The sequence below is a fragment of the Macrotis lagotis genome, chromosome 1, assembly GCF_037893015.1.
Source record: "Macrotis lagotis isolate mMagLag1 chromosome 1, bilby.v1.9.chrom.fasta, whole genome shotgun sequence".
Lineage (NCBI taxonomy): Eukaryota > Metazoa > Chordata > Mammalia > Peramelemorphia > Peramelidae > Macrotis > Macrotis lagotis.
In genome coordinates this window covers 152,788,842-152,802,061 of record NC_133658.1, presented here as the reverse complement: position 1 = coordinate 152,802,061, position 13,220 = coordinate 152,788,842, and the positions used below count along the sequence as shown (strand labels likewise).

At 40.0% G+C, this 13,220-nt stretch overlaps 1 protein-coding gene across 1 annotated transcript in view; it reads right to left on the bottom strand.

Moving 5' to 3' along the window:
• LOC141517344 (XK-related protein 6-like) overlaps positions 1-7,054 on the bottom strand; it is a 95,069-nt gene extending 88,015 nt beyond the window's left edge. Inside the window, exon 1 of the mRNA XM_074228302.1 lies at positions 6,291-7,054. Within this exon, the coding sequence (XP_074084403.1) occupies positions 6,291-7,054 (764 nt within the window). The remainder of the gene's footprint in view (positions 1-6,290) is intronic.
• Between the last annotated feature and the right edge of the window lie 6,166 nt (positions 7,055-13,220).

The window sequence follows — 13,220 nt, the reverse complement described above, 5'->3', positions numbered from 1 at the left end:
AAGGAATTTTAGTAAATTTAATATTTTTTTTACCTGATTCTTAACTAAGGCACTAAATGAAAAGGGGGAGTCAATGAAAGTATAACAGTTTCCCTTCAATAGAATCATTAATTTTTTTTTTCTTAACGAATCTTCTTAAGTTGTGGTTACAAGGTCCTTCCCTCACTTTCCTTAGTTAAGAACTAAGCGTTCTTAACATGAGGTCCAGGAATCTGGATAGGAGAAAAAAAATTACATCTTCATTGCAATATAACTAATTTCATTGGTAATCTGTGTATTTTCTTTTATGCATTTTAAAAGATTATTTGGAGGAAAGAATCCACAGGCTTCTGACTTACAAAGTCTAACTTTGATTAACAAAAATGGTTAAGAACTTCTGCTCAAGATGTACTCTAAACTGTCAACATTATTAAAAAAAATTAGGTTCCCAGGATTGCTCACAATACTGTAATGTACTTAGCCAAGTATAATGAGTGGGACACTACAGAGTTCCATTTTCTAAAGTTCCACTTTCTATACTTTCTTCATAATAATTCTATATTCTGAACTCTCTTGTGTAGACAAAAATCACATTAAATTGGTTGGCAGTCACTCTATACTGTTTACTCATAATGACCTTGTAGCCAGTTAGAAACCCTCTAAGTCTTTCTTCTGAAATACCTTGCATCTTGGTACTGAAGATTCTCCACGATCAAGTTTCCATTTACTTTTTCAATCTTCTTTCACACTAGAATTTCCTTCTGGGAAATTCATATTAGAATCAAAATAAAGTACTTATGGTACCCTATTCTTGGTCTGCTCTCTCATATCTGTGTCTTTGTTTCTGCTATTATCTACATGTAATTTTTTTTCTCTATCCTTCATTTCTTCAAGATGAAACTCAAATGCCACTTCCTCCATGAAACCTTCCCTACTCCCCTAAACTAAAAGTAATCCCACCTTCTTTGAGTACCTGATAGCACTTCTGAGATACCTCTCAAATACCAGGCTACTTTGTTTCAGTTATTTGTGCTCATTCATCTCATTCATCTCATCCAGCCCCATTCAATTGCAAGTTTCATGTGCAGAGTTTAAAAATGATGCCTGGCCCATAAAATCATTACTTAAAATTTGTCGAAGTGGTATCTAGACATGCCATCCCCTTACATGAGAAATGCTGTAAGGATCAAATGAAATGCTTTATCTGTAAAGTACTTAAAAAGTGCTACATAAATGTCAACTAATGTAATCATTAAATACAATGGTCTTTTTAATGTCATTTTTCTTGAACTCTCCAGCATCTGACAGCATTGACCACTATCCTCTTTCTTTATAGTCCATCCTCCCTTGACTTTCTTGATCCAAAAATCTCAAGGTTCTCTCCTCCTCCATCTCTGACTTGTTTTCCATCTTCTTTGATGACATCTTTCTCCTGGCTCTTCTCTATCTAAATTCCCCATCTTGGTGATAACAACTAGTCCATGGCCTAACTAGTCCAGTTAAGCAGACATCTCCCAAATCTTTATCATTTCTAAGTTAAATCATGTCTAATTTAAGTGTCTAATTTTTTCCCAGAGTTCTAATTTCTTTTTCTAATAGCTTGAGATAAGCTTCTTCAGGGAAGTGGCTATAATATTTGAATCTGTATAACAGGTGTTTAGCAAATAGTATTTTAAAAATATTTGCAGACATTTGCAAGTAAATCATCAAACTGGTCATATCCTTTGATGCAACAAATCCCACAGTTGTGCAATATAATATCCCAAAAATCCTTCCGCAACTTGAAACCTATTAAAGCTTAAAACAGCACAAAAACTTTTAGGATACCCTCCATAAAGAATTGAAGCAGAACCAGTACTATCTACGTAATGACCACAATAATTTAAATGAAGGGATGGGAATAGGGACTGGAACATGATTAACCCCTTTCACCAAGGCACATCTAGAAGGCTGAGAAAGTGAGGCAACTTGCTTAAATTCTCAAAAGCAGGGTGTCTTGAGACAGGAAGGTCTTGAGATGAGATGAGGCTTCTATCTACTAACTACAATGGGTCTTTGCCACAAATGAACACTAAGTGAAAATCTAACTCACAAACACAAAGCCAAACCTTGGTGATGAAGAGATGATATACAAACAAAACACCTTTCCCATTTCCAAGCAAAGAACTGGGGTAGAAGAAGCAGAATGGTGTCATTTTGACCAACAATTTTGTTTAACTTTTCCTCTGTTGCAAAGACAAGTTCAATGGGGACAAGGGGGTGACAGAGTATAGGGAAGAACAGGGCACCATAATTTTTTTTTAATAAATTAGCAAATCTTGTAGTTATACTGGGTTTTTTTTTTTTAAGCTGTAAAGGCAAAACTTTAACCCTTATTCCTGGTACATTTTGTCTTGTTAAGTTTTGTCCATGGTACCATATCACAATTCTCTTGAATCCTGACTCATCTATTGTGTTAACAATTCATTCCAGTTTCATATCCTAGACAAATCTGAAAATATACCTTGATGTGACTGACACAGAGTACTGAACACAGATAGCATTTAGTGGTACAGTAAATGAGATCTTCCTCCTACCCAACAAAGGTCCTTCAAACACTCTTTGAAGGCAGCTGTTTTGACCAATAACAAATCTAAATAGTATCACACTGTCCAGACCACACCTCTCCATTATGTTCACAAAGCTAACATGAGAAACTGTCTTATTGAAATCTATATTTGCCCTTGCATTTCTACAGCATTCCCCTGCGCTTTTCTAGTCTGATAACAGGGAATAGATCTTAAATTTATACCAAAGACTATTTCTATTGCAATATGGCCCAACTCCCAGATTATGACAAATCCTTGAAACTAGTATTCTGTCTCTTACATCAACATCTATTCAAAAGTTGATACAACTGTGGAATAACTGTGCCCCCTTCAAGAAACACACTCTTCAAGATATTCCATACTGGATTGTCATCTCACAATGCCTGCTTTCTTAATTCCCTCGATCTTCTGTCTAAAATGGAAATTCTGATGTTGGCTTACTAATTGACAAGATTTAACCAATGCTATTGTATTACTATGTACATAAGTTGATTTGTGATAGGAAAAAAAAGATAAACTATTTTTAAAAGACCTCTTTTCCTCCAAATGTAAGTTCTTTTAGACTGAATCTTTTTTAGTATTTATAGAAAAAGCAACTAAAGTTTCTTTAAGCTTCCATTCAAATAAACTAAATGGCAACACAATTCAGATGCAACTTAAGAAGACAAATATTTCAAATACAAAGACAAACTAGATTAAAATACATTATGATTATGCCAAACTAAATAAAATATTCTCAAAAGCCAAACTCACCAAGAAAATAGTTATCCTATTTTCCAATAATAAAAATATTTTCTGATCTATGTTTACTTCTCAAATGTTAATAAGTGATATCCCAGGAAATATTCTCAAAAAGCCAGATGCTTCTCACCTAAGACATACTGAATGTGTAGCATCTTAAGTAATTAGAAGGAAAATAAACAGAACTTAATCAATCCAAACCACTCAAACATTTATCAAGTGCCTGCCATGTGCCAGGAATTGTGCTAAGGGTATGGATACAATTAATAAAAATAAAAAATAAAGAATAAAAATTAAAATTAATAAAAGTAAAAATAAAGACAGTCTCTGCTCTCAAGGAGCTTACAATCTACTGGGGAAGGAAGAAACATACAAGAAGAATAGAAATGGAGGAGAGACCAGGAGATACCTAGTCTGGGGGTATCTCATTCTGAGTTGAAACCAGGAAGGGTAGGTAGATGCAAAAGGAAATAAGTTGAAAAGTTTGGAAGCACTGGGAAGAGTTTGTTCCACCACCCTCCAACCCTCCAATCGGAGAAAAGAGGAAGTTGAGGGAGTTAAGTGTTAGGCAAGGCTTGAGTTAACCAGGAGCTTAACTTGGGTTGGGCATCTAGTTTCATGGAATTTCAATTTATTGCCTGCAAAAGTTAATATTAAATTACCCCCCTTTTCCTGCCCCAGGTTCCTGCAAAGGGACCCATAACTTTCCATTTTTATGCAAATTCCAAAAGACATTTCAAAGACAAGAGTTTAACTCTGTATCTGTTTTTCTCTAAGTTGGGCAAATTATTTGTTGATTATTTCTGACTTCATGGAAGAAATAGATAATATAAAACTTTTAAGGTCAATGGAAATAAAATTGTTTTAATAGAAACTAGTGATATTTACAATAATCAAAATTAATCTGTAGTGTATCTATGAATCCATGGCAAACAATACACAATAAAATTTGAGAATTGCCCCTCCTCCCAAGAAAGAAGCACTTCATGTCGGTGTTGGGTTATTTCTATCCACAGAAGCCAAATATAAAAAATCTTGTAGAGATGTTAATAGAATTAAATCTGTAATTGTCTAATTAAAAAAAAACAAGTGTAATTCTGAAATCTAAACTTTTACAGTGTGTCTAGATTAAAAAACAGGGAAAGATAAGAAGTAAATACTCCTCTGAAATGTTCTTGTCTGAAAAAGTTAAAGCCATGGACCTGTTAAAGTGGTCTCTGTCTCTTATCTTCTTACCCCTCTCAAAAAATAATCTTTGCTTTGTTTCAACACCTTAAGAGAAGATTTCAATAGATTCATGCTTTACAGAGAACTAGCAAAAAAACTGCCTTTCCTTTAATCCTGCCTACATCACATAATCCCAAATGCTAAAAAAAAGGAAAAATCACATCAACAAGGGTATTATTGTTCTACACTGTCTCTAAAAATTCTTAAAAGCCAATATGACCTTTATCACGTTCAAAATGTTTACTAGTAACTATTAATAATCGGCAAGTTACATTGGAAGCTATTTTGCCAAGCATGAATCGATTAAAAATGTTAGATAATCAATTATTCACTCTCCTCCTTCATATTTTAGGGAGCCTTCCTGATTTGGTCATTCTGTCAAAAATTCATTAATAATGTAATCTGCACTAACTATAGTTAATTGGAGATCAGGTACTCTCTGCTTCTCATTGCATTTCCATTTATTATCTAAGAGCAAAAAGCTTTCCTTATTATAATAGTTTTCTCCAAAGCTCAAAAGTTTGCTTTTTTTATTTTACATTGTTTTAAAAATTGTATTTCTTTTCAAAATTACATTTGTACCAGAGGATAGATTTGTAATGCCCACTGCAAATTGCTCGCTCTACATCTCTTTTATACTCATGACAATTTATTAATTTTATACTCCTTAACGAATAAGCTACAGGCAGGCTAGTTTTTGAAGGGAAAAAACTCGAGTCCAAATACCAAACAAAAGAAGACAAGAATTAAGAACTCCTATTCAGGTGCCCCAATTCACCCCCCCCCCACAAAGCCTCAGGTCCATAAGCTGCAATTATTTTATCTAAGTTCTATAAAAATCTTCCAACTTTCAATTCGCAATCTATGGCATCTGAACAATGAACAAGCAGAATAACCCAACTAGCAGGGAACCTTATTTCTGTTTATGCTGTGACTCTGAAATACTCATCTGATGGGGCTTGTGTCAGCTGCCCTAAACCAGCAGATACTGGAGGTACTGCAAATCTGCATTAAAGAGTCAGGGCAGCCTCGGGAACGTATCTCTTCATACAAACGATATATGTGAAGCTGTCTCTTCCCCATGCAGACCTCTCCAGTCAGATGAGATATTTTCCTAACACCTTCTTCTTACCTTCAACCTACTGTTTCTGAACAAATGCCGGGGGAAGGCTGCGGATGACTAATAAATATGATTGTCAGGGTGTTAAGTCTTAGATAGAAGCAAGCAAAAGGAGCATCTGCAAGTGGCTTTTTCCCGATGCAACTGGCACTTGGAAAATGTTCAGAGAAAAGGAGCAAGACTACAGCCAAGTCTATGTGTACGTGTGTACGTTCCCCATTCTTCTCAAATGCCTGACCTGCCAACAAGAAATCAAAGCGGGGCAGAAGACGGGCGGGCGCAGAGGGCCCCGGGCGGGCGGACAGGGCCCCGGGCGGGCGGACAGGGCCCCCGGCCCGCGCTCCCTCCAGTCCTGCGCACTTAACATTCCTGACACGCCGCACAAGCCCACCTGCCGCTGAAAGCTACCGGGAGGAAGGAGGAGGGCTGGCCGCGTCGGGGCAGTGGGGGGAGAACCGGGCGGTCCCGCACGGGCAGGCACCAGGAAAGGCGCAGCGGGCAGCGATGGCGAGGGCCGCGGCGGGCACGAGGAGGAGGGGTCGGGGAAGGAGGGCATGCGGCCTCCCTCGGGGCACAAAGGTGTGGCCGAGGCCCCCCCCCCACAGCCCGCGCCCCGCCCCCGCCGCCCCTCTTACCTCCACACCTGCCCCATCTGCAGCAGGTGGATGACCGACTGCCAGATCCAGACGGACAGGCGGCACAGGCGCTGGGCGCCCGGCGTGGCCGAGCCGCCCCCCGGGCCGGGGCCGCCGCCGGCGGCGCGGGCCGCCCCGTGGCCGTAGCCGGCCCCCATCATGGGGGGCCCGCGGCTGCTGAGCCCCTCCACGGCGCCCAGCCCGCCGCCCGTGTAGTCCTGCACGAACCAGCGGAAGCTGAGGCTCTGCACCAGCAGCGACGGCACCAGCACGAAGAAGAGCGTCAGGCCGAACCAGCCGTAGTCGCCCTTGCCGTAGTAGTCGAGGGCCAGCCACAGGTCGGTGCCCACGTCCCCGAAGAACACGAGCAGCGCCAGCACGATCCACAGGCAGTCCAGCCAGGGCCGCTCCGGCGGCGGCGGCGGCGGCGGCGGCGGCGGCGGCGGGGGGCGCGCGGCGGCGGCCGGCGGCTGCAGCGGCTGGTCCCCGCCGTCGGCGGCGGCGGCGCGGCGCGGCTTCTTGCCCAGCAGCGAGCGCAGGCAGGCGGAGCGGCAGCCCCAGTAGCACGAGGAGGTGTTGCAGCAGTGGCAGATGTGCAGGGAGCTGCTCTCGCCGGGGTCCTCCTCGCCGCCGCCGCCGCCGCCGCCGCAGCCGCCCCCCCCGGGCTCCCCGTCCTCCTCGCCGCCGCTGCCCACCGCCTCGTCCAGGTTGTGCAGCTGGGCGAAGCCCACCCCCACGCCGCCGCCATCGGATTTCGCCGCCATCTTGACTCTCTTCCCAGCGCCCGAGCTCGCTCGCGCGCGGGGGGGGGGGGTGGGGGGGGTGGGGGGGAGGGACGGGGAGGGAAAGGGGGGAAGAGAGAAGGCAGGGAACGGGGAAGAAGGGGGGCGGGGAGGAAGCGGGGGAGTGGGCCGGGGAACCCCCTCCGCTTCCGGGCGGCGCGCGTCACTTCCGGGCGAGCCCCCCAATCGCGCGGCGCCCGCCGCTCCCCAGCCCGGCCCGCCCAGCCAAGATGGCCGTCCTCCCGTCCCTCAGCCGCTGGCCGGGGGGCCGGGGGTTTCTCGCCTCCAGGGCTCCGCTTTCCTTCTTCCGTTGACCCCGAAACCCATCAGGTTGACCCCTTGGCGTTTCAGAAACCGGCCGGGGGCGGTCGCGGGGCCCGAGGTGACCTCTGGAGAGGACGGTGCCAGCGGCTTTGCAGGACCCCTTCCTCGGCGGCGCCGCTCCGTGCAGTTTCCCTGCGAGGAACGCCCCCTCACCCCCCGGCCCGCCGCTGGCGGAGGGGCGGGGCCTAGGGGGGAAGGGGCGGGGCGAGCGGGAGCAGGTGCTGCGATGTCACTTCCAGGAGATGGGATGACCTCATTCTGTACTCCAGAGCCTCCAGAATGAAAAGGGTTGTTTTGCACTCTTCTATGCCTCTCTCTCTCTCTCTCACACACACACACACACACACACACTTACACACAGATATCAAACTGAGTCTTTCCCATCCTAATGGGATCCTGCTTTAATATAAATATCATTCAGTTGAGCCTCCCACAAACAACCCCAGTCACAGCCCAACTTTGACTTTGCCCTGCTCTCTCTCTCTCTAGACTCACCTCTCCTGACCCTTCTGAATTCGGTTTCACTTCCAACTCTGTCTCTCTGTTGTCAGCAGGTTTTTTTGCTCCTTCTCTGCGGTGCTTTCCAGGATAAGCCAGTGGACGATTAGTTAGACTTTTCAATCTTGTGGATTGAAGTGAGGATTAGCTAGGTACAGAATGACCTTGACTATCTTTACTGCCCTAAAGTGCATTTTTGGCTAAATGTCATCATCACTTTACATATACACCTACCTTTACATTAACCTGTGTGTTTATTATATGAGGAGAAAAATAAGAGAATGACTACAGTTTCTCTTTAAATGCTTGTCAGAATAATATGCTTAATTCTTTAGGACTAGAAATAGCTGGGAAGTGATTACCTGGCCTTTTTCCTTTGTTGTTACAAAAGACTATTTAAGTGACAAAAATTACTTTTCCAAATTTTTCCTTGCTAAGACTCTTGTTAGTAAACATGACTTTAAATGAGTGAAAATGTTATCAATGTGCTATATCATTAAAATAGGTGCAGCACACGCTACTTAGGAAACAAATTACACAAGTGAAACAGCACTGAATGGATTTGAATTATAATGATTTTCCAAAGAAAGCATAATTTTAACCCTGTCAGAGCAATTTGCATATGTAATTAATGGTCAAGTGAAAAGAAAAATAATACTTCACCAAAAGGCAGAAAACCAGGATTCTCTTTTTAAAATAAACCTTTGTGAACTCATTTGATCTTATTCTGTTATATCTTATATTTGTTTCCCCAGCCACAAAAATAGTAAATAGCAACTTCTTAACCATCAGATATGCTATGTAAGAACATATATTTGGCATTTAAATTTCTACATGGAAAAACTGGTGCTATATAAATCTATGGTACTAATTTTTTTATTTGATAATTATTAATATCCATGTATATTTTTAGAAGTTATTTTTAGACCACCTCATCAAAGAGGAAAGTAATTTAGTTTTTTCTTTTTTTTAAGAACATACAAGGACCCTTAAAAAAATAGAACCTCATCACTTCCTTATAAGAAGAATTCCAAAAAAGTGATTACAAGCTTTACTTCTATGACTACTTATAGGGATGAATTTTCTGAATGTTTTTATTACAAAGGTAATGGAAACAGTATATGACAATTGTGAGTTTGAATTCTACTTCCTCTAGTTTGAATGTATTATAAAAAAAACCATCATTTATAAAATGTCTTCAACAAATAACATCTATATGCCAGTTTATACTGAATAGGTAGACTTAAAATTATAAAGTAAAATAATCTGAAATACTTCTGGAGAGTTGTGATTATTTATGATAAAACTTCCATCAAAGTCCTTAACCAATGAATCGATGATGATAGAGATAGATTAAAGGAGACAACAGCAATCTATTTGAGAACTATTTTTAAGTACCTTGAACTTGAAAGATACAGCTGAGCCTAATGGCTAGGAAAATGCCCTTAAAATGAGGAAAAATTGGGTTCCCAATCCACAGCAAACAATACCAGTGGCAAGACAAATAAATTAACCTGAGATCACCTCAAGCAATCTTTAATGCTCTGAAATTACAGCTGAATTGCTAATATGAGTAAATAGAGAAAGAGTTTCTAATACCAATTAAGTCTTTAGATCTTACACCTTTAAAGCTAAAAGAGATCTTGGAAATTTTCTATTGCCATTCCTTCATTTTACACATAAGAAAGTTGATACCCAAAGAGGTTAAGTGTTTTGCTCAAAATCAACAGTAAATGGAAAAAGCAAAATTTGAACCCAATTTCTATATTTCTACTATCCATCATTTTTTCCCACTGTACCATGCAAGGTCTGAACTCTCCCACCCACCCCAAAAAAAGTACATTATTTATTAGAAGAAATTTATGAAACAATTAACATTTCAATGTAAAAAAAATGACAAAATGTAGCTTTTAGTTAAAATTTTTAGTGCTTATGAAGTCTCCACTAGAAAGTCAACAGTGTCATACTCATAACCTATTGAAGTCCAAGACATTTCCCTAAGGATCCTCTACTTTAACTAGAAATATTGTGGTTCTCTTTTTTTAAAATATCCTAAATTTCTTAAGAACAAATGTGCTCAAAACAATTTTTGCTCAGAAACAGTTTATGCTCAATCAGTTGTAGTTGACATAAAAGTAAACAGTGTAGCAACACCTCATTTATCCAGCATCATTAGATGAGGAAGTGAATTTTCCATATAACTAATCCAACTTTTTTTTTTCAAATTAAACTATTTCTTTGTTTTAAGTTTTTGTTTTGTTTTGTTTTGTTTTTGCAAGGCAATGGGGTTAAATAGCTTGTCCAAGGCCACATAGCTAGGTAATTATTAAGTGTCTGAGTCTGGATTTGAACTCGGGTACTCCTTACTCCAGTGCTCTATCCACTGCACCACCTAGCCGCCAAACTGAGCTATTTCTGATGGAAATCTTTCCAAAACTCCATTCTTACTTCCCTGCCTTTTAAAACAGTACTTTTAAAACAGTAACTGAACATAATTTAACTTTTTACCAGTAACATAGGGGGTTTAAGTAGGAATATAAGTCACTATGCCATATTCCTTCAGTACTTCAGGAAGTCTGTGATTTTATCAGACTCATCATAACCCACACATATGGAATACCTTCATTCTTCCAAAGGTAGTTTTATGAGTTGACGTGACCAAAAGAATTCACCACCTAGTGGTCAACATTCTAGTTTTGAATAGTACTGATATGAAGAAAGAAAAAGTTGTGTTTATAATAATTAAACTCTTAGGGTTTATTGAGAGGTTTAGAGTGCTTTATCCTCATGATAAATGGTTTCACATAGCTTCACATAATTTGTGAATTCAGTTCAATAAACATTAAGTGTCTGCTTTGTGTTAATACTGTATAGTGTACTGAGGATACAAAAACAAAACAGCCCAGCCCATGAGGAGCTTACATTCTACTGGGAGGAAAGTAGAATGTACAGCATATTCACAGAGAAAAGAATACAATTTAAGCAAGGCCAGGGTACTAACAAGGCAAATGAGAGAAGGCTTCTTGGAAGAAATGACACTTGTTGACATGGAAAGAAATGAAGATTCTGAGAAGAAAATGTGGAGAGAAGATGCATTCCTAGCATCTTGGTTGGTTTGGCCAGCTAGCAGCCAGACAAAAGCAAGATATGAAATTCCAAATTCATAGGACAGCTTCTGTCCATTTTGCCTAGAATAAACAATTTGGAAGCAGACATAATGTAAAATAAGGCCTAAAAAGTAGATTGGAGTTGTACTGAGGAAGAGCTACAGTACAAAACTGAAGAGCTTATCCTAGAGACAAAGATTTGAAGGAACAGGAGTGAGGTGTGAAGTGATCTGTGCCCTAGAAACTTAATTTTGGCAGATTATTAAACAATAGAATAGATTGAAGTAGGGAAACATTGGAAGGACAGAAACAAATTAGGGGGCTATTATCTGAGAGACTTCAGAGTCTGAACCATTGTGAGTGAAGAGAAAAAGACAGATACTGGAAAAGCCATGGAGGTAAAATTAAAAAACCTTTGCAATTGACTGGATATCTGGGGTGAAGAAAGTTAAAGATTCATAAATGATGAAATTAAGATCCCTGAGTGATGAGGAGAATGGACAGGCTTTCAAGAGAAAAAAGAAAAATTGAGGGAAGAAGTTTAGAAATTTGTATTTACCTAGTGATTTGTGATTTATAAAATGTTTTTCCAGCAACAGCCCTATGAAGTAAGTACAGAAATTATTCCATTATGTGACAACTGATACTCAGGAATGTTCATTAACAAGCATCTATTAAATATCTCCTATTGCCAGATACTGTGCTAGGAATGCAGCCAACAATGAATGAAACAATATCTACTCACAATGAGCTTACCTTGTCATTAGTAAAACCTACACATTTATAAGTCTATATAGAATAGATATAAAGAGAACAAATATAAATAAAGCTTAGCAATTGATTGGATCTGAAAAGTGAGGAAGGAGTTCTAGCCATGAGAGATGACTAGTTTTAAGACAGAGATTGAAGAAGGAATGTCACCTGTGAAGAACAGAGAGAAAGCTATTCAGATCACAGAGTTCAGATAGGGGGATACAAAGGCTGGAAATCATTTTGATGGGCTTTAAAACCTTACCAGAAAAAGCGTTGGGAAGCCATTGCAATGTATTAAGTAGAGAGGTGGCATGATCTTGGCTTCACTTAAGAAAAATCACTTGGCAGGAGTGTAAAGGTCCACTTGGAGTAGGGAAAGACTATGAAGAGACCAATTAGGCAGCAGTTACAATAAACTAGGAGCGAGATGAGAAGGTATCTATGTGAGTTGACTAATGGAATATCTGTGTGAACTGAGAGAAAAGACTGGATGTAAGAGGTTTTTTAATTTTTATTTTTTAATTGTTTTTAACTTTTTCTCTATTTGTTTCTATTATTTTTGAGAGGAATGAGATATCTGGACTCCCTGAAACCTCTCACTCTTCAATCTTTCCAGGAGATTCTTTAAAAAAAAAAAAGCAAACAGATTCCTATAGTGCTTACACACAGTGCTGAATAAAAGATAAAACTTGGCAACTGGTTGGATATGTTTGGTAAGAAAGAGTGAGGAGTCAAGGATAAGGCCAAGATTACTAAACTACTAAGCTGGAAAAATGATGCTGTCTTTCACTTAAGTAAGGAAGTTTATAAGAGGAGATGACATTAGAGAAGATAATGTTTGAAGCATATTTGGGGAGTTTACAGGAGATTTAGTTTAGAAAGGTCCAGCAGGCAATTAAAAGTGTTTTTTTTAAAGTTAAAGATAAATCTGGCCCTGAATATATAATTTGTTAAATGATTTAAACCATGGTCCCCTAGCTGGTGGCAGAGCCAAAATTCAAACCTAGGTCTTCTATTTAACAGTTTTTCCACTACAATACAGTTATAGAATAAGACCATACTAAGAAAGGCACCAAAATCATTGGTGTGGTGCAAACAATAGGAAAAAAAATAGAGAAAGTAGTAGTAGTAGACTCTGCCCTTTTTGAGGAAAGACTTCACAGAGTGGTGATATGACCAGTGCTTTAAAGGATGAATAGAATTTAATAAATGGAAAGAAGGAGATAAGACCCAAGAGATAAGAAAGGGCACTGACTTGAGAAGGGGGGAGGGTTCATTTTTAAGAGTAGTGAGGTTAAATAGAATGGAACAAGATAATAGACAGCTTTGAAAGCTAGATTGATGAGCTTTACATTTCATGGAGTAGACATTGTAAGAAGACATATAGTGCTAAATTACATCTAATCAGATCCTAAAATGGTATCTATACAAATTGATGAGGATACTCAAGAATGGAAGAGCTCAGT